The following is a 20,943-nucleotide window of genomic DNA, read 5'->3' on the forward strand; positions in this document are numbered from 1 at the left end:
TTATTAATCAGTTTCTAAATCCTTGCCCCAGTTTTTGCTTTTTTTTTTAATAGCCTGCCATAATGAGAGTCTCAAGCTGATTACATGGGAGCTACTTTTTGGGCCTGAACTTACCTACTGTTAATTTAAGTCAGGTATCCTCTTTTCTCCTATTGAAGGGCATAAGAGTAAGAAGGAGCTGACAAATTTAGCTTTTAAATGGCACTTGAGTAAGTCTTGCATTATCTTTCTTTGGAAATATGGTACATACTTATGTCATCTCCACTGTGTCTCGTTTACTGGGATGAGTCACTGTAGTGTCAGAAATAACAGGGCAAATAACCTTCTTATTGATTGGGCACTTGGCACGTGTTTGGACAATGAGATGTAGTGGGATATGTAGATAGGATCTTTTCTGTGGTAACTGTAATTTTAAAATGTCCTGAGGCATATAATTGATCCACCCCAGGCTGCAGGAGTCTAAGGAGAGTCCTATGACTAAATCTCTGGGTCACTTTGCCTGTCATCCATGGTGATTGCTGCTGCCTGCTCCAGTGGCTGCAGCATTTATGAAGGGTTATTTGCCTGCCTGATCAGCTGAGCAAACAGGTGCTTTTTGCCGAGGCTTCTGATTTGGAGTGGTATTTTGATGCATGAGCTTAATTCCAGAGGAATTCCTGTAAGATGAAACCTTTAGTGAAACCTTTCTGGCAGAGGTTGTTGAGAATCTCCTAGGGACTCTTTTGTTTTCCCAATCTCCTGCTTCTGTTATCAGGCCTTCTAAAGAACAGGCACTGCAGGGGTTTCAGCTTCCCTTCTAACTGAAGTTAAGGTTTTGTGTAGAGTTCTGAAGCAACAAGCTGGAAGCAATGGGTAGTCTGGTATTAAATCCTTGTGGCAATTTCCTTGAAGTAAAACTTTATTTCCTTTCTTGTTAAACACATTGGGTGGGCTTGGGGCTTTATGAAATCTTTTCCCTTAAAAGGAACCCTGCATGCAGAATAGCTCTATCCTGCAGGTGTAATTTTCTGCCATTCTCAAATTAGCTGTTTATATTTTTCTTTATAGAACATGGGAGATGAGATTAGCTCAGTTGGGTTAGAGCATGGTGCTAATAGCACCAAGGTTGTGGGTTCAATCCCCATACAGGCTGTTTACTTAAGAGTTGGGCTTGATCATCCTTGTGGTTCCTTTCCAACTCAGAATATCCTGTGAATTTATTAATAAGTCACCAAGCACCCACTTGCCTAAATTTTGCATAGAGTGAGCATCTCGTACCAAGCCTTCATGTCTCCCAAGACCTAGGGCATGCTTTCACAGTGGGAAGTGCTGAAACCAGTTCTACACAGCAGAGTCCCAAATGTCTTTTAACCTTTGGAGCTACAGAAGCATGCAAAGATGGGGTCTGAGGGTCCTGAGATACAAGCTATGTAATGCTGAAAGTGCTGATGAAATACAAGGGAGAGGATAAGCCTTCAAAGGCTTCTACCCACTTCTGAGGGTAGAAGTGGTAACTGTATACACACTTCCAATCAATGTAATTTTGTGCCTATCAGTCTGGTTAATTCTTAGTGTTGGAATCCAAGATGTGCTCATAACCTGTTTTATAATTCTGTTCTTCTTTGTCTCTCCATTAGATGTCCTCATTGGGCAATTGAGCTCTATTGCTCAATATTGTATCTTGAAACTGTGTATGTTCTCATTCCCAGTCCATGGGCAGGATTCCTTCCCTGACATGACCTTCCTAGTAAAGAAATAGCTTTCTGGGAAACATTGCCATTGAGGGTCAGTTAAGTTAAGAGGGTAGTTTAGTGAAGGCTATTCTTTGAATTCTGTTGATGCAACTATGTCACCTGGGTAAGGAGAGAATTCTGCTCTTTCTGATGGTCCTAGGCTAATTATCTTGGACAAATCACAAAACCATTAATAAGCATGTAATGGCACTATTCCTCACTAACAGCTCTGGCACTTCTGTTAGGAGAAGCATGTCACTGGGGGCCTCAGCAATACAAGGAATCCCATCACATTCAGCCTGGCCTGAAAGCAGTGTGGCATTGAGCTGTGTGCTTTTTGAAGCCGTGCTGGTGAGGCATGAATTTGGGAAAGGTTTATGGTCTAGGTTAAGCACAAGTTTGTGAGACTGAGCTTCAGCTTTTCTGAGTTTCTCCTGATCTCATTAATTCAAATGTAGGGAGTTTTCCCCTCTGGATGTCTTTGCCTCACTTTTAACATCGAAGTGAAAAGAATCCCAGAAATCTCTGAAGTTGCCATGTGAAATGTGCTGCATAAAATTGGTCATAGAAGCTGTTGGAAAGATGTGGATGAAGGAAGGATAACTGAGCAACAGATGTTAGCTAGTTTAACTTTTTTATAACTACCAGTTAATTTAAAAATGGGTTGAGGAGGTCTTGTATTAATACTGTAATCTCAGTGAGGGAAACGATCCTCTAAGTACTTAAAGCCATTGTTGCTTTGTGGGTCAATTCAGGTTGATAATGAAAAGTTGAAAGGGGAATGAAAGAGGATTCTTCTAGTCAGCTGCTTGTTTGAGAGGAGCTGGTGCCACTTTCTTAAGACAGTGATACACAGAACCTAGCAGTGATCTCTGCTGAAATATGTACTAATTCAGCAGTTAATGCTAGGTATGGTGCAATGCTGGCTAATAAAACTGATTCAGATTTTCTCTTTGGCTATTTTAGTATGACACAAGTGACATCTGCGGAATTAATGTGGGTTTTTTATGAAAAAAAAAGGAAAATAATTAGGTTATAAATTAATTTTTGTTATTGAGTTCTGGATGCAAGGAGCAAGTAGTGATGTGTGTCCCTGCTAACATATTTCAAACCTTATTCAGTGAAACAGTTCCTACAGTTGGGGAAAAGAAGGAAGAGGAAAATTGTTCTCTATAGATTTAGCTGCTTGTAATACATGGGAGGACAATTTTTATATGGTTTACCTGTTTATTTTGTCTAGAGATTTGAGTACATTACTGCAAATGAAAGGTCTGCCCTGTTCTATTGTCAGGCAGGTTTGCATGAAACTTAAGTTTCACAAGGAAATGCTTATTATCCTTATTCTTCCATGAAGAAGCTTTGTCTGGCAATTATGTTAAACTTCTCTAACCACTCAACTGCACTCATTCCAGAGGTCAAATTCTGTAGGCTGTGGTATGAGTAATTCTGTGCCTGCATTTTATAAATACGTAATGTTTTCACCTGGCCTCACCTATTTAGTTTGACAGACAAGATACATTATTGAAGTTACCTAAAAATCTGAAACGTCTTTTGAACCATCCTGAGTGACACTTTTGTCATGCATACAGGCAGAAAGTAGTGAGCGTGTGTGAAGTGGGGAAATTCTTGTCTGAGGACCCTTGTATAAATTCCTTTAGTTTGTTTGTGAGGGTATGAAAGGCAGAGGCCACTGTACTGTGCAAATATTTGACCTGTTGAAGTTGGCACAGCTTACCCAAGGCTTTGCTGTATTTTAGTCTGTTGGATGCACTGTGCACAAGTGACATGTGAAACCATCTTCCCTGGAACCACGTACCAGGGTCCAGGGACAAATCTGCGTCTCTCATTTTGTCAGGTCTTGTTTGAGGAATCTGGTCCCTCCTGCCTTGTTCCTGCAGTGTGATGTGAACCCGGCCACATGTAGTACAGTGACTGCAGCTCATCTCCTCAGTGCTGATCACCTTCTGGCAGCATATTCTCCTTACAGCAACTATGAAGAGAAACACCTAGTCTGTTCCCTTTTGAATTTCTGACCTTATTTCCATGTTACTTTTTCTGCCACAAGGGGGTAATGTTGCTTCTGCTCCTTTCTGTCTCCTTTCCTAACCTGAAAGTTTCCAAGTTCTTGTACTAAGGGTAGCTTGGGGACCTTCCCCATTCCCAAACGACAGCTTATCTCTGTAGTTACCATACAATTGCAAGTTCTTTAGTGTTTGGAGAAAGGCGTAAATGCGGGGATCCAGACGGGAAATGGCTCTGTTACAGAATGCAAACAAGAGAGGAGCTTATCCTTTTGGCTTTTGTAAAGGTTTGAAAAAGACAGATGTGGATCTAGGGATCTGATATGTAAATGCTCATGAGTTAGAGCTCTAAGAGACCTCGGCAGTCTTGTAGATTTCGTCTGGACTTCTTGCTTACTGCCTACCAAGCCTGTCTTTGGAGTCTCCCTTCTCAAAGGTTTTGTTTTCATTTTAATGGCTGTTCACCTCCTCGGAGGACTTTTGTAATATGGAGCTTGTTTTCTGGAGAATTGCTTGGCAGATGTTGGTTGGAGGGCTCTGTTTATTCTCTTCTTCAAGTATGCCTTGAGCTATTACCTGGATTTTGGAGCTTTTCCATAAGGCAAAGAGTGTGTTTGGGGATTTTTTGTGTTGGATTTGGTTTTTTTCCTAGTGCAAATGGGTATGGTTTGCTCAATGCCTTGAGGGGATGCCTCTTCCTGCTCAAAGCTGTAGACACAGTGCTCACTTGTGATCGAATTGAGACCAGTCAATTGTTGAAGTAGATTGACAGGGTAGGAGCAACCCCATTCCTGCCCACCAGTGATCAGTGCTGTGTATGAAATGGAAAAGACTACAGTCACTTTTGCAGCTTTTTTTTCTGAGTTCATGCTGGTGGAGCCTGAGCTTCTTATGTGCAGTTCTGGTTTTTGGTGTAAATGACCAAGGCTGATCGGATCTCTGCATGTACTGAGTTCTGGTAACTTTCTCACTGTGCAAAGTGCTGAATGACAGGGAGTATGTCACTCATATCCTTGCTTTAACAACTAAACAACCAGAACACTTCCTTGTCCCCTGCCATGGATACAGAATTGCCTGGGAAGACAGTTCTGTGACTGACATTTCTCATCAAAATCAGAGAGGAGGGTAGTGCTACTCACTTTACTTTTTGGGGGACAGAAACTAAAACAGGGGGGAATTACCTTATATAAAGCTACAAATGTCTCTTATGGTGAAGACAGAACACATACCTAGTGTATTCTGCCTTTTGTTCCATTCCTTATTTTTCAAAATCTTTGTAGTTGCTAATTTTTTCCTAATTGCTTACAGCAGTTGTGGCTTGCTTATTCAAGTTATTAATATATATTGTGGCAGTGGTGTTGAGCTCACAGAGAAAGGGAGAAAGGGAGGCTTAAGCAGAAGGGCACACCTGAGCTGTGGAGAAGAGACTGGCTCAGACTGCACATCTGTGGGAATGTGGCCTGTGCTAAATCTAGACATACCCAACATAATTTTCTTGACTCTTTTTGTTCAGACCCATTAGTTGTGGGAACCTTGCTAGCCTTGTGTCCTGCCATTTGTAGTTTGACTCAGTATTTTGTTTAAAGTTATGGTGTGTAGACCTTACTGGTGCTGTGGAAAGAAGGATTTTTCTGACAAGCCTAGTAGGCTCCATGTGCACTCTGATAGTTTTGGAAGAGTTTATGCTGGGCTGCTATCAGACTTGGTAAGAAATAATTCCAAAGATGCTTTGTTACTGTTCTTGAAAATGGTGGTGACAGAGATAAGTAATATCTCAGCAGTTAGTGAGAGTATTGGGGTAAATAGAAATTATAAATTGATTTGCCAGCAGAGAGAAGAGATTTGGGTTTGTGCTTGGGAAGATGTGCTTGAGGAGAGAAAGCCAGAACTGTGTGATATGGGAATGATTTCTGTAAACGTTAGCCAGGACATGTTAGAGTGAACAAAGACCTAATTTGTTGTCTGTTGTGAGCATAAAGTGAAATGATAGTCTGAAGGTGACATGAGCATTCAAACATGATAATTAGCATTGTTTATGTGTGAGATGTGCAGGCTGTGGACAAACTTGGTGTATATTGTTTGTTTGGCCTTAACAACAACTGGAAAATACAAATTCATTTTATCATGAGACTGTAAACATAGCCTGAACTATAGGAGAAGCTGCCATGGTATCTAAATGGTCAGTTGATGCCTTTGTGAGCTCTGGGTAATTACAGTCACCCTTCCAGCTTTGTGGTTTTTCCCCAGACTAAGCCTACTGTCTCTGTGTGGGCAGGACAGACTCTTTTACTGAAGTTCTAAAAGTTTGGGCTCTTTAGTATGCTGCTAGTTACGTGGAAAAACAAGTGAAAGAAGTGCCTGTTTTCTTGCACAAATATTCCTTCCCCTGCCTTTGCTAGTTTCCTGATTTAAGAATAATGTAAGGTTGCTAGAGCCCTATTCTTCTTCACTGAGAGTAGGTGGGCAAGAAGGATGATGCCTTGTGCTTTCCCTTCTTGCAGTAACTGATGGAGGTCACTCTCTGCTGCTGAGTTTCCCCTGGTGCTCTAGGAGGCTGGATATGTACCTGCAGCCTCTGCCAAACTTGCAGAAAGGCTTAAGCTGCTTTTTTTTTTCTTTTTCTTGGCCTGAATTTAAATATGCAGCAATGACTGTAGCAGACTAAAATAAATTAATTTCCCTGTGTTCCTTTTGTAGCAGCTTAACTTGCAAACTATAAAGGTGTAAAATGCAGGTATAAAAGGACTCCTTCTCAAATGCCTTCATAATATTTTCCCATTTGAACCACTGCCCTTATTCCACCCCTCTTCTTAGTCCAGGCACAGCAATGAGAAGTTTACCTATAAAAGAAATGGGTAAAGTTTGTTCTTCTGCAATCTCCAGATAATAGAAGCATCTTTCCCTACAAATGTCTTTTCTATGGGAACTGTTCTGGAGTTTCACCTGTGCAGTGTGGCAGCAAAGAAGCTTACTGAATTTGAATTAAAGTGATGTTTTAGTGAGAATAGAAGAGGTATATGCTTCCAAACTGGCTATTATTTTTGCTTCTGTTGACATCTAGAGTTGGGTGGAGTTTGGGGCTTTTTTGGTGATTGTTTTGTGTGTGTATGTATGGGATTTTTATTGGGTTGGGGGGGTTTGTTTGTTTTTGTTATTTGGGTGGGTGAGTGTTGATTGTTGTTGTTTTGGGCAGGTTTTTTGGGGGGGTTGTTTGTTTTTTTGAGGAATGCATATTAGAGGACTGTAGACCAAAGATCTTAAATAAACACACATTGCTCAGAAGTTTAAAGACAGCTGACTTCAAACAGATAGCTATTTGAGGATACCATAAAACATATCAGTTCTCAACTTTCCTGCAGAGAGGGAAGAAGTGTGAATAGCTTCCTGCTCTTGAAAGCCATCCTTTGTTAGGGTGTCTGTCTCCTCTGTTGTCTGCTCATACTTTCCCTGCAGCCACCTGATCCAGCTGCTGCAGGGTGGCAGCATGTCCAGACAGGCTCACTTGACCAGGTACAATTGCTCCTGTTTCTGTTCTTTTACCTGTGTGTCTTGAGTTCGTGTGATTGTATTCTGTCTAGGGGATGATGCTCAGCTTATGATTAATGGAGGTCTGTGATATGCTTAAACTATCTAGCTGTGATTTTTAGAGCTTATAGTCTGGCTTCAGATAAGTCACATTAAAACAGTGTCTAAGTTTCAATTTGGTTTTGGTTTTTGCCAAGAAACAAGTTTTGGGGAGGCTCTCAGACCTACTGTTTCAGATATGCTTGCAAATCTAAAAGCTCTCTGTGGCTTTCTTCACTGTGGGGAAGAGCTGGAGATGTTGGCATTGTAGTGTGCCTTTTTATTATAATACAACCCTGGAATTTTTAGATATGCATTCAGTTTACATGTACTCCATGTGTGCACTCACTCTTCATGCTCTTTAGAAATACTCACAGTGTGGTGTGTCTGGAGACAAAGTGCCTGTATCAAATTATTTGCTTCTTATTACAATGAGAATCTGGGCCGGAGAACTTGCAGTAGGGCAGCATTCATCTAATCTGTGGGCCTGGGCCAAGAGGAGAGAGGGAGACCTGTGATTTGACTCATTAATACAACTAAGCAAAAGAATGATGACTCTGGATTTCTCCAGTTGAGCTGTTCTGGTCTGTTGAATAGCTAGCATGCATTTTAAACATTTTCCACATACATATTTAACTGATTGCACCAAATGGCTGTTTGTGTGATGATGTAAGTGACCTCCTCCCTTGCTCTTCTTGAGAGAGCACCTGCTGGAACTGAAGACTGTAAATAAACAGGGTTCTTTATCTGCCAGGAAACTGACTCATTTTTCTGCTTGAAATGCATTAGTATGAAATCATTCCCGTCTTCCTGAAGTGGAAAGGCTGGACTAAGTGACTGAACTACCCTGGCAGTCATTTGTTGACCTGACTTTCTTTTTTACTCCAGCATGAACAAGAGCATTTTAAAGGGGTTGCTTGATTTGTGATGAGACTTATGTTTTCATAGCATTAGAAAGCTATGGAGATAACAGTATGGCTTCTGCCCCCTCAAGAAAGACACCTCCTCTTCAATTCCCCATGGAGAAACATGAGTTATATGTAATTATCCCAGAAGCTGATGCAGATCTGTGTGTGTGGGTAAGCAGAGATTTCTGCTGGCCACAGAGTCTGTGGTGTTGGGAACTCCCAGAACAAGGAGAATTTGAAGGAGTCATACAGATGAAGGTAGGCAGAAGAGCCCTCAGAAGAGTAAAGCTGTGTGCAGGCTGAGGGAGTTCAGTGTGTTGGCTCTGTTCTGGCTATGCTTTTAAACTTATGATAACTAGAAACCCATACCCTCTAGCTGAATTTCTGGTATAATGGCATGTTGTTAAGGGTCTAGGTGGAAAAATGCGATGTCTGTCTTCAGCTTGGTGCAGGTACCTGCCCCATACTGAGCACTGGTGTGAAACTGCCACTGTAGAGCAAAATAGCATGTGCAGTACCTGAACTGATTTTAATTTCTTTTCCCCTCCTGTCCCTCAAGATTTGCCCCTGCAAAATGAAAGTGCAAGCCCTTTCATTGTTTTTTTCATGTTGGACTTAACTGCCAAAACTGATCAATGCTTCTTGTTGTAGCTGGTCTTGACCCTTCTAATGTCTGTCATGGATGTGTGCTCCCTCTTGCTTGTTGAAATGATGAACTAATCATTACCCAGATGCTGTATGATAAGGACCTCTCCATAATGCTCATTCATATTTTGTTCTGATGCATGGCCTTTTTCAGCAGGTGAAGTAACAGATTAACAGTGCAGCCTTGAGTCTTCATAAAAGAATCTGTCATTTTCAGTAAAGTGACTCTCTTTCCCTGTGATGAGCTCTAAAGTTGCTGTGTAGTTCTTGCAGTGCTCATTTCTGCTGTTCAAACTCTTACTGACACTTCCTTGTTTTGTGTAATTGTGCACTTTTTCTCTGCACTCCTTCCCATGTTGGCTGAAGACCTTATGTGCTGTCTCTTTTCTGACTGAGAAAACCAGTTTGTTTTCTACAGGATTCTTGCCCAGAATCAGTGAAGGGGAAACAATCACTTTCTGTGATAACTTCTGCCTTGTATCAGATGTACTCCTCTGAACAACTCTGCACCTCCAGCTGGGAAGGATGTCTTCTCTGTCCCTAGTTGCAGCTTCAGAGTTAACACAAGTTCTTTCCCACAAGCAGGCCAAAGTGTTCTGCAAGGCTGTGTTTGGAAGTTGTCTCTGATCACATATTGCATCTTTGGTTTCTCTAAAAAAAGGAAATTATGTTATAAAGGCTTCTTATTGTATGGAGTAACTTTAAAAAAAAAAGGTGATGAAAAGGCTGCCTAACAGGGTTTGGACAGAAAGACAGCCACCAACTGTAGTTCCTCCCTGAGCATGGGTTGTTTGGCACAGATGTGAACAAGGGGATGGAGGAGCTCCCTCCGAACTGTAAAAGTGACTGTTGAGGTTTTAATGAATAGTGATATTTTTAGGTTATTTATCTCTTGCAGATGGTTAGAACTATCTTAAGAAAAGCTTGATCCTTTTGTTTGACTATATTTTCTCTCTTGGTTGTCTGTTTCTGACCTGTCTTAATCCGGTCTTGATGCCAGGCTAAATATGTCCAACCATAACCATGTGAAAGCTGAAGCAGTCTAGAAATGTTAGCTTAGAGGTATCAGAGCAGATTATGTTAAGAACTTAATTTTAGAACTCATTTTTTCAGGCAATCTTTAGAACAGCATACTGATTGCTTTTTTATTTTAAGCTTGAATATGAAACTGGTGAAGAGCAATAGTGTTTTTCTGTTCGACAAGGACTACAAAACTTTTATGAAAAATGAAGCTATGGAACAAAATGCTTGATGGTTTCTGCTTACATGATTTTCATTTGCTTTTTGGAAGTAGGAAACACAGTACAGATGTCTGAAATATTTTTTTCCTATTCCTCTGAGAAAAGGGACAGAAAGTATATCCAAGCCAATGCATTTGATTGTTTGAGATTTTTATTTAAAATAGTTTTCTAGTGCTCTATCAAGGCTATAATTGATCTCCAGGAATGAATTTGGTTCGTTAACAGTTAATTGAGCTCAAGGTTTGAGGGAGGGTATTGGTGTTATTGGACACTGAAGAACATTCAGCTGTTTTCATGCTTTAGCTTTCTTGTAATCTTTAGGTTACACGTTGCCTGGCTCTAAGAGGAAGATGATTGAAGGGAATCTAGTTTTAAACTGTTGCTATTCTTTACCTTCTTATGAGAAACCACAGGAGCACATTCACAGGGATGAGTACTCAGGGGAACTGAGAACTGACTGTAAGTTGGAGGACTGAAAAAGGGATGTAATATGTAGTGTGATAATTTTCACCTCCAAATGGGCAGTATGCAATATAAAAGTCTTTTCAGGGAAGGCATAAAGCCAGGGGAGGAAAATCAGAGGCTGCCAAGAGTCATCAATATACTTTTCCTTCAAAGGATAACTAGGAATTTTCTTTTTAAAGCTCTGCTCGTATCTGAAGACTGGGAGTAGGGGAGGGGTAGGTGTGATTGCTGTCCTTAGAGTGCTTCATTTTACTGGTTTGCCCTGGTTGTTGGTATAGAGCAGCTTAGGAGGATGACAGCTGACTGAACACCCCTTTGATTCTAAGGAAACAACCTCAGTGCTGTTTGTTAACACCTCCCTTTTTGGGGAAGAAAACCCTTCCCTCCGTGTCTCTTGGAGTAGCGTTACTCAGTAACACTCATGCTGTGACAGCAAATTTGAGATGTGGTGTAGGGCTGCATATCCTTAGAAACTATTGCTGAAAAGTGGAATTTGCTGCAGTTAAGTATCTTCTCGAAGCCTGCTGAAATTAGTCCCTCTGTCCCAAAAGGCTTTGGTGGCGATGCTCATCCCTGTGGGGAGAATTGGGGGTACAGTCCAGTGGCTGATGTGCTATGAGGAGATTGCTTTATGCTTCTGGCATTCAGCTTCATTCCTGAAAATGATCCCTTTTCTGCTTATAATGTCTTGTGTCTGTGAATTCCTTCTCTTTCCCTTGCCTATAGGTGTCCTGTGACTTGAAGTCTGCTTCCTTTACCCCTTGCTAGTGATTGCTGCAGACCTGAGTTAACAGAGCAAGTGTACAGCAGCAGTTCCAGAGTTGTTGATGTCTGACAGAAAAGGAGCCTGATCTTAATCAGAGAGTTGAGATTTCAATGCTGCTGAACAGAGGCAATTTGTATCTTGTAGTAGTTTTAATAAAAAAAATAAACCCAACAAGAACTACAATCCCCCTCCTTCTAATTTAGCAAGCTAGAACAGAAGCATCTCCTAGGGTGAGCAGAGTTAATTTTCATCATTTGCAGGATTGACTGACAACCTGGAGGTTGATAATGGGCAATTTTTTTTCCTTGGTAAGCGGGGGAAGAGAGTAGAAATTGCAGTTTCTCTGCTAATTGTACTTTATATGTCATTTGTGACAATTTCATATTGTCTAGACAGAGATAGTGGAGCAATTGCTTCCATAGAACCTAGTGTTAGCCTGTTACATATCTGGATAGCAGAAATGGGGGATGTGGGAGAGGAGGAGGTTGCTGTAAGCTGCAGAAAGGATTCAGGAGTCAAACATGATCTGCTGAAATGTTTCAAAAGGAGATGCAAGCAATATGCATTTCTGTTCTCTCTTTTCATGCTTCTCTGTTGGAAACTTAAATGTTTAGTGGCTAACAGTTTACAGCAACAGAGCTACTTCTCTTCATCTGTGGATTATGTTTGTCCTCCTTAGCAGAATTGCTCCCAACCTTACATTTACTGTGGTAGTGAATTGGACTATTGGACTACCTTACACTTTGGCTTTACTGAAAATAAATAGTCTATGTCTCTTTTGGGATTTCGGGTGCCAGAAGCTATGAGTGTAACACCAAAGACTTGGCAGATTGCAGCATGACTTACTTTAAGAATCTTTATCTGCACCTTCCTGAGGGACAGTAGGTTACATTACCAGTGACACAGATGAGACACTTTGGTTATTATAGCAGAGTATCTATTATTGAACCCATTTGACAGTACTAAATGCATTTGGATTTGTAACTTTGGGACTCAAGGGCTAAGTCTAGAATGAGTTGGTTAAAAATGGATTTTTTGTGTGCTTAGTACTCTGCCTCAGTATAGGTATTGTTATTCTGTGGAGCATAAAGCAGAGATGGTCTGTCTGGATCTCATGAGCTTGCTTGTTGCCTTGGTTTGGATGTTTTGCCCTTTATGTGTATCTAAATCTCTCTGTTCATTGCTCTGTGATCTGAGAGGGCACGGTTGTAGGATAATTAACTACTAATCAGACTTAAAATCAGCTCTGGCTTTTAGCAGTTACTGCTAACTGAATTAATTATCTTTGTGCACATGATCTGAATGTGGCCCTAGTATGTGGCCTGTGTGCCTCAATGTGAGGTAGTGCAGGAGCTGGATTTGTTTTTGTCAGCCTTGGAAGGCTCTGCTGGAAAGGCCATTTTGACTGAGACCATTCAACTTGGACAGTGCAAGCTTAGAAAGGGTTCTATTGGAGTGTTTGTAATCCTGTTCCTTACAACCCAGTAACTACTGGTCTTCCAAGGGAGCCCTTCTGGTGTAGCAGCTTCTGTTGCTGCAGGGATGGAGTTGCAGCCTGTTCAGGGAATGTCACAGGGCTGTTGAAGCCTGGAGGAAGTCTCTTTCCCTGGACACTTGGCCATCCTGGGCTCAGGGAACTGCTGGTTATTAAGGTAACCTGTACCTATTCTCATCTGAGGTCCCAAGTAACTGCTATAGCAAGACTCTTCAAATATATATTTCAAGGATCTGTTGCAGTGTGGTGGTGAGAATTATAGATTGCTGAAAGTGCTGTTGCCAAGCCAAGCAGAGAGTCTCCTGGCAGACCCACACCAAGTTACAGTGATGTGTGCCCTGCTCCTGCACCCTTGTGGTGTCCTCTGCTTAGTAAGGGTTTTGATTTCTTTCAGCATAGCTGCTAGATGCTTTCTGAAGGTGATCCCTCAAAGTCAATGGTCATCTTAGGCAGTTGCCAGGTTTTTTAAAGGGGAGAAGACAATTATGGGGGGACAATACCAGGAAACTTCTTTCTAACAGTGTTTGCTAGGCTGTGCAGCATGTACTAGTCATCTTCCCTTGTGGCTTTGATTTTACTGTGTCACTTAGTGGGCAGATAGAAAGGAGATGGGATATGTAGTGTGTAGGCATCAAGACTTTTTACAGGGGTGAGTTTGATGATTATTTGTGTGTACATATTATCAAAACACCATAGGCATTGCTCGCATTAGGAGGAAGCTGCTGTTTCTGTTTCAAGTTATGACCCTGTCAGAATCTGCATGCTCTGGAAGCTCTTTCTCCTTGGTTAAATCCAGTGATCAGGCAGGATGTTCCAGCCTTGACATATCCAAGTTGCTTGCAAAATGCTGGGTTTAGAGCAGCTTAGAAAAGCAGATTTCTCAAAAGCATGTTGATATTGCAGTGGCAGTAACCTAGTCTCAGAGACAGTGGTTTAAAAGGGACCAGCTGCTTGAGTAGGTAGAATGTCCCTTCTGCTAATTTTAATCTGTCTGTCTTTCCCCTAGAAGGAATTAAAGCAGTTTATATGTGATGCAACTAATAGGTATACCTGTATACCTCACAGGTATAGGACTTCAGGTATATCTCATAAAGCTGAAACACTGTTCATTCTGGATTGGCTCTTTTTGCACATATGTACTTGGAGCAGATGGAAGGGTTTGGTAAGACAGAATTAAAGCATAAGGACTTTTTGGGTAACCAAGGGATTCATAATATCTGGCAGTATTGAATATTAGAGCTTTTGACTCAATAACCTAGGAACCAGGAGAATTAATCAAACTCAAACTTTGAGAGATTCAGTAACTGTTCTTGAATAAGACAAATGGTTGCCAAACAAATTTGTGCTAGAAAGGACAGGATTTCTTGTCTTATGCATAGTCTCAGTGCTTTGCAGCAAGTTTCTCAAGCTGACACACACCTTTCCAACTGGGAGACTGAAGCAATCTCTCACTGTTTCCTGTATTCTTGATCTATGATGTAAATTGAATTATTTTTCTTTTAATTGCGGAAGACAGTAAATATTTTTCTTGAGATACTGATGGGTAGGCTGCTGCTAGGAAAAAAGACATCTCATTTGGAATTCTGCTGTCTTTATGTGGCTAGAAATGGGAGGTTGGGTGTGGATTTTATCTGGTCCTGCTTCCTGTGTTAATACTTGCTGTCCTGCACTGCAAAGGCTTATGGATTATTATGAGTGTGGGGCTAAGGATTCAAATCTTTCTCAGCAGCTGTGCGTGTGAGTGAGTAGAACAGATGTGGTGTTGGACCTCTGATTTTCAAACCACAACAACTTTCATTAAGTTACAGACTAGAAAACAAAATTTAGCAGGAGTTCTGAGGTAGAAAGACTTGAAAGGGAACTCAGCAATCTTATAAACGTGAGAGTTGTGTTTTCCACTTTCTGTACCTGCCCCAAATCATCTCTCTTGTGTTAATCTAATGGCTGCAACAGGCCATGAGTCAGTCTTGAAACAGTGCTGTCCTCTGGTTTATGACAGAAGCTAGACAGAGGTGCATGTAGAAGCCAGGGTGGGGACATATTCCTGCTATATACTTCTGATTCTGCTGCCTTCATGACTTAGTCTCACTTCTCGTATATTCAGGCTGTCTGGCTGCATTTGCATACATTTATTTCTTGAGTGAATATTTGTTATCTCTCCCTGTGGCTGATTACAGTACAGAGGAAAAGAACATTTTAAATTTTTGCAGTTTTGTAGAAGACCTCTCTTTCAGAGCCTGAGACTAAGATTCAAGATCTTACTATGGATAGACAGCAGTGGTGCCCTTAAAGTCCACATGTTAACATGTGTGTTCTTTGTCCCCTACTCCCTGGCCCATTCCATGTGTAGCCACCTCTGAGTAGGTAAGAATTTGACAGATGGCCAGTGCAGTGGTAGTGTTTATGGACCTAATATATTGGGGTGGGTTGTCTCCAGAGAAGTGACATCTACATCTTTCTCTTGGAACTTGGAAATGGCTATGGGAGCACTCTTCTTCCTTTCTTTCTCCTGTGAGGTGTTCTTTCTCCTGTGCAGTGAGAATATAAAACTTTGAATACCAAAAACAGGTATGCCATCAGCGAGTGGTTCAGTATGTTGCAGAATTCTCTGCACTAGTGATAGAAATAGTCTTAAGAGGTTTCAGAAAGTAGGTCATATATAGGAAGGATGTTCCTGAATGGTCTTTGATGTTGTAATTTGTTTTGCCTTTCCAGGAGGTTGCTGGAGTCTTCCCTCATTTCATTATCTCGCTATGATGGAGCAGGATCCCGGGAACATCCAATCTACCCAGATCCAGCCAGGTAAGATCTAAATGCAGTCTAAAGGCATTTAAGTTTTACATGCAAAAGCATAACTTCAGTATAAGTGACTGAAACCTCTGGAAATTGGGCTTATCTCCCTCTTAATGATCTGCCATGGGGAAAGAGCAAAACAAGTGAGCAGATGCTGTTAAGTCTGGGGGGAAGTGAGGCAAAAAGGAAGGAATTACTGTTGAAGTAAACACATAAGAATTCATGAAATCGTTTGGGGTGGAGAACACTAGGTGGCAAACAGGTCCAACAGTAAATGAGCTGTATCAATGTATTAAAAATCTCATTTGAAGAAAAATGAATTAAAAAACAAATAGTCTTGAATGCAGTAAAGGGAATTAGGAGGTAGTGTGAGCAGACAACGTGCTGCTTAGAAGCATGAATTGCATAAATGTATCTGTACAAGAGAGAGCATAGCCAGAAGGTTATGTATACTTAACTAAGAACAAAATACTGACAATTATTTTTGAAAAGTCATGAATCATTGACATTAGGCATAGAAACACCTGTAGTGCTGCTTAATCTTCAAAAGAGGTGGGAGTGTTTCAGAGGACTAGAAAAAGCAAATGTGGCAGTTATCAAAAATGGAAAGAAGTGATCTTTGCAGTTTCTATTTAGTGTATTAAGAAAGCAACAGATGGGATAATGTGACCCAAAGACTCTGTCAGAAGAAATGATAGAATCGTGAACAGCAAGTGGCTTTGGAAACTTTCAAAGAATAAATCATGACAAATAGATCTTTAGATGGGTTTAGGAAAGCTATGAATGAGGAAATTCAGTAAGTGTAAGCTATATCTGATTTAGCCTTTTGGGGAACTTCTTGCATAGTTGTATGAATTGAAGGCCACTAGGATTTATCATAAAGAAGAGTACAGGAATGCCACTGAAAATTAAATCCTGAGTTGCTGAAGGATGTTTGTTGTTTTGTGAGGTTTGGGGTGGGGGAGGGGGTTGTTTTCTTCATCATTAACCCAAAAATGTGCATTTTTGTACAGCTAATACTCTTAAGTACAAGTTCTGAAATAAAAGGTTGCAAACTGGCCAGATGGTATAATGGCGTTGGTAAATAACTCCTTGCTAACTGTCTCTGTAGGTAAAGCCTTGCAGAGGTGAAATCTTATATTTGGCTTTTTTTCCATTTATTGTGAAGAAAGTTGCCTTGTGAAGTTAATTCAAAGCCTTAGGAATGATGTAAACAAAACTGTAGTGAAGTGAAAGCAAGGTGGAGTATGCAGCTTGTGTATAAAATCCTTGGGAAACCAACCTAGGTGACTGCTGAAGGTCTTGGCAACTGCCTGTCAGAAATGCTGTTAGATGTAAAAGCTTCTAAATGGCAGTTGGTTAAATGGCAGGGAAAGGGATTGATTTACCTGGAAGGAGGAGAATTATGTTCTACAAATGTTATTTAAAGCTCTTATTACATTCAGGTTTATTTTTGAATGCCAAAAGCTGCTTTATTGCTGGAAGTGCACCATTCATTGTTTCTGGAATGCCTCGTCCAAAGCAGGCAGATTGATAGAGCAGAAATTTTAAGATCTTGTTCTAGCTCTCTGGGAGCTGCCTTTTAAAAAAGAAAAGGAGGGCCTGCCTAGGTGTCTGAATTTTGTTTTCCCCTTTTATAAATGTCTGCTGTGATGTAAGAAAATGTAAGTATTTGTAAGAATAAAATGTAAGAAAATGGATCAATGCCTGAATCATTTCCTAGCATAACGGGTATGGTCAAAGATATTTTTCTACTTGAAGCCATTTTAGAACTGATGCAGTGCTCTTCATGTGACAGTTCAAGTGGTTTTAGGTTATGGTAGAAACTATAGTAGCTGGAGTTTATAAAGAGCTTAGGAAGAAAAGTCCAGTTCTGAAACTCTTCTAAGAAGGTTAATTTGTTCTGGTAAATGTCACTGTCCTTTTCAGAGAATGAGATTCATGGAGGCATGATCAGTACCAGCTAGAAGTTTGAGTGGGATAGGATTAGAGTCTTCCTCCATAAACCTTACTGGTTTGCTGGGCTAGTAGGATATTTTTAACTGTCCCTTTAACTAGTTGAAAATTTGAAAAGTGATTAAAAGGAGTGTTACTGCATTTTGAAGGGTTTTTTGGTAGCATCATAAGTTCCAAATGTAATCTCTTTGAGAAGCTAAATAACAAGGTGGAGAAGTGAAAGGTGAAATAAACACATCTGTATCTATTAATAAACATCTGTATGTGTTTCTGTGTGTTTGTGTTTTAAATATATATTAAATATGTATACCTCCTTAAGACCACACTGTTTCCAATGGAGTCTTTTTTTAAAGAGTACATAAACTACATGATCTGAAAAATTTATTTTTGAGAGCATGTGTATGTATTAGTTTTTTTTCTGCGTTTACTGTCTGTAATGGTGCTATGTTTGAATAACCTAGGTCAGCAGTGAGGCGGGGAGAATATTTTTTGAAGTTCCCTCAGATTTAGAATGAATATTTTGATGTAGACTGCAGCAGTATTTTTCAGTGGCCTTACTGAACTTCACTAAGGTCAGCTTGGCTGTTCTGTCATTCTCCACAGTTTCCATATGTACTGGGCTCAGAAAATAATCTGCAGAAGAATTAAATTAGACTGTCATCAAAGAACACCTACAATAATGGGTTTTTTAAATAGAAATACTCAATAAGAATTACATATGCTCCTAGACTCCATATATATATGTATGTATAAAGCATCACAGTGTTTGTTGGATATATGTCTAGAAAAAAATCTAAGCAGCTAGAAAGTATTTTATTCCTTACACCTTTCTCTCTGTGTATCAGACTTAAGCTTCTTGTGTCGTCTTTGAGATCTTTTTCACAGTCTATTCAGTGCACACACCGTGTGCTGTTAGGAAGCTGAATGTGACATCTTGTCATCGGTTATGGCCACTCTTTATTGCCTACTCTTTCTTCTAACAGGTATCACCATGTTTTTTCTTCTGGTGTCCTGCAGAATTTTAGAAGACTGCGAAAGTCATTCTTCATATTCTTCTGTAAAATTCTCCCTTTGTGTGATACTAGGGAAAATAAAAATTTCAGTGGTTACACTGCTGGACTGCTGCGACCACTGTTCATGTTTACCAGTGTTTGCCTTGTTCCTGTGTTTCTTTTTTTTTTTTTCTCTGTACGTATTTTGGTGTAGTATTTTTTTAGGCATGCTCAAAGGCTTTGGCTTATGGAAAAGCCCAGAGAAGAGACCAGCACATTTATTAATGTGCATCTGTAATGCCTTGCTTTTTTGTATTTGGCCTATTAAGTCTTATGGGGAGTAGAGAGAAGTGATGTGTTTGTCCAGCAAAGCCTTCTTCTTTATGTAGGCATGAACAGGTTTACCTCATTAAACTGCATAAAAGATGCAGGAGGAATCAAACTGAGTATGTTGTTCCTCTTACCCTTTTGATGTTTTTTGGCTTAAGTTTTAACACCTCTGAACCTGTAATCTGTCTCCTAAACTTGTCCTCCCCCCAAATTAGAATTCAAGTCTAACCAAATAAGGCTAATTAAATGGTAAATCAAGCATCTGAAGTGTCTGGATTTTAACACTGAGTAAGTGTGTCACAGAAAACATGTGTGAGGAGCTGTGGATATACAGGGTGGGAAAAGAGAGTATGTGTTCACTCTCAAGAGAGTAATGCTGGTGTGTGATAGCTGATGCAAACAAATGCTAGGTTATGCATGAGAGAGAATTAAGAGTTAATAACAGAGGAAAGGTTTCCTTTCAGGTGGGATGCAAGGCTTTTAAAGCTCCACTTAGCACATACCTAGTGGATCTGATAAAATTGCTGCCGTATAAAATCCCTACCATTTAGATTACAAAGTAGTTAAAGATGTGAAACTTTTTTTCTCCAGATTGATTTTCTGTGGTACTCCCTAACTACCATCAAGACAGCAGCACTTCGGTGTTTATTTGAACAGTGCTGCTGTTTGGCATTGCAGGCAGGGTTCACATTGAGACTGGGCTTGGTTCTTTTAAGGGATGCTTGCTGAGCTTACTAGAGTGAACTGGTAATAAATGAATCAGTGAGCTCCAGAGAGTACTGAGAAGCAAATTTCTCTCTTCTGTGGATGAGCTTTTTGTCTGTAGGTACTGTGTGGTGCTTTTGTTTGCAAAGGGGATCATGTGAAATTGTAGCATATAAAGGGAAAATTACTTTTCCTTGCTTTCTGTATTTAATCCATCTTACAGATAAAATGCAAGCAGTCAGCCTTGTGATAGGCTGTTACTGGCCTGGCACTTGGAGTTCAAAAGGAAAAATAGGGCTGGCTGTCATTCTAAATTTATGTAATGAGCATTTGTGTATCTTTTCTTGCTCAGGTTGTCTCCTGCTGCATATTATGCCCAGAGGATGATCCAGTATCTTTCCCGGAGGGACAGTATTCGACAGCGCTCTATGCGATATCAGCAAAACCGTCTCCGCTCTTCCTCCTCCTCTGCTTCCACTTCAGAGAACTCCAGCCCATCTGTGGAGGGAAATGATCTGGAATTTGAAGATTTTGAGTAAGTGTGTGTGCTGCCTAGCCCTCTTGCTTGCCACTGTTGTCAGCACAGGTCTGCTTTCTGGTTTCCTACTTGGAAATAAACCATATTGTTTATCAGTCAAAGACACCTTTGGCTTCTTGTAGGAACAGATTAAGTAATTCAATCAATAATTAGAGCATTGATTGCTAGAAATAGGTCTGGTCATTTCTATTATGAAAATTAAGGATGTTGTAGGGCTACCTTCAACACATTAGGTATCTCAACCACATTTAGAAGACTGGTTAAATAAAGAAAATTAGATTCTTTTTCTCCAGTAGAACAGATGGGGAGCCAAGAGTTTTACTTGAGTTGTCAAACCTTGAGACAGAACAAGAGTCACTAAGAGGCTTTGCAAGACTTAGTTCTTTGATCTAAGGCTATAGGAGACACACAGACATGTCCCATGTTCTGAGTGGTTCTGCTGACGAACTTTTAAAATTTGTTCTCCAGCATCTGCTTTTGGACTTCTGGTGATACACAGTGTAATTCCAGCAAAAAATTTATTGCAAATTTTTAATGAATGGAAGAGTATAGTAATGTATTCCTTACATGGCATATAGACCAAAAGCACAGGAATTTAGATTAAAATTCATTCTGGCAACAAAGAGACTATAACTTTTCTAGCCTGTCTTCAGTAATTTCTTTTTAAATATGGGATAATTCCTGAGTAGCCTTAAGTATTTCATTGAATTTTCCCCCATTTGTGTATACTGCAATTAAAACAAAGGATAATTCTGAGCAGGGTTGTAGAAGTAGTGTATGGTTATACTGTAGTATAGTAGGGTGGTGTGTTT

At 40.3% G+C, this 20,943-nt stretch overlaps 1 protein-coding gene across 2 annotated transcripts in view; it reads left to right on the forward strand.

The window, feature by feature from the left end:
- AMBRA1 (autophagy and beclin 1 regulator 1) overlaps positions 1–20,943 on the forward strand; it is a 126,103-nt gene that overhangs the window by 16,973 nt on the left and 88,187 nt on the right. For both annotated transcript variants that reach the window (XM_063158984.1, XM_063158985.1), the window contains 2 exons: positions 15,533–15,619; positions 19,946–20,128. In XM_063158984.1, coding sequence (XP_063015054.1) covers positions 15,533–15,619; positions 19,946–20,128 — 270 coding nt within the window. The remainder of the gene's footprint in view (positions 1–15,532; positions 15,620–19,945; positions 20,129–20,943) is intronic.

The sequence above is a fragment of the Melospiza melodia genome, chromosome 6 (genome assembly GCF_035770615.1).
Source record: "Melospiza melodia melodia isolate bMelMel2 chromosome 6, bMelMel2.pri, whole genome shotgun sequence".
NCBI classification, from domain to species: domain Eukaryota; kingdom Metazoa; phylum Chordata; class Aves; order Passeriformes; family Passerellidae; genus Melospiza; species Melospiza melodia.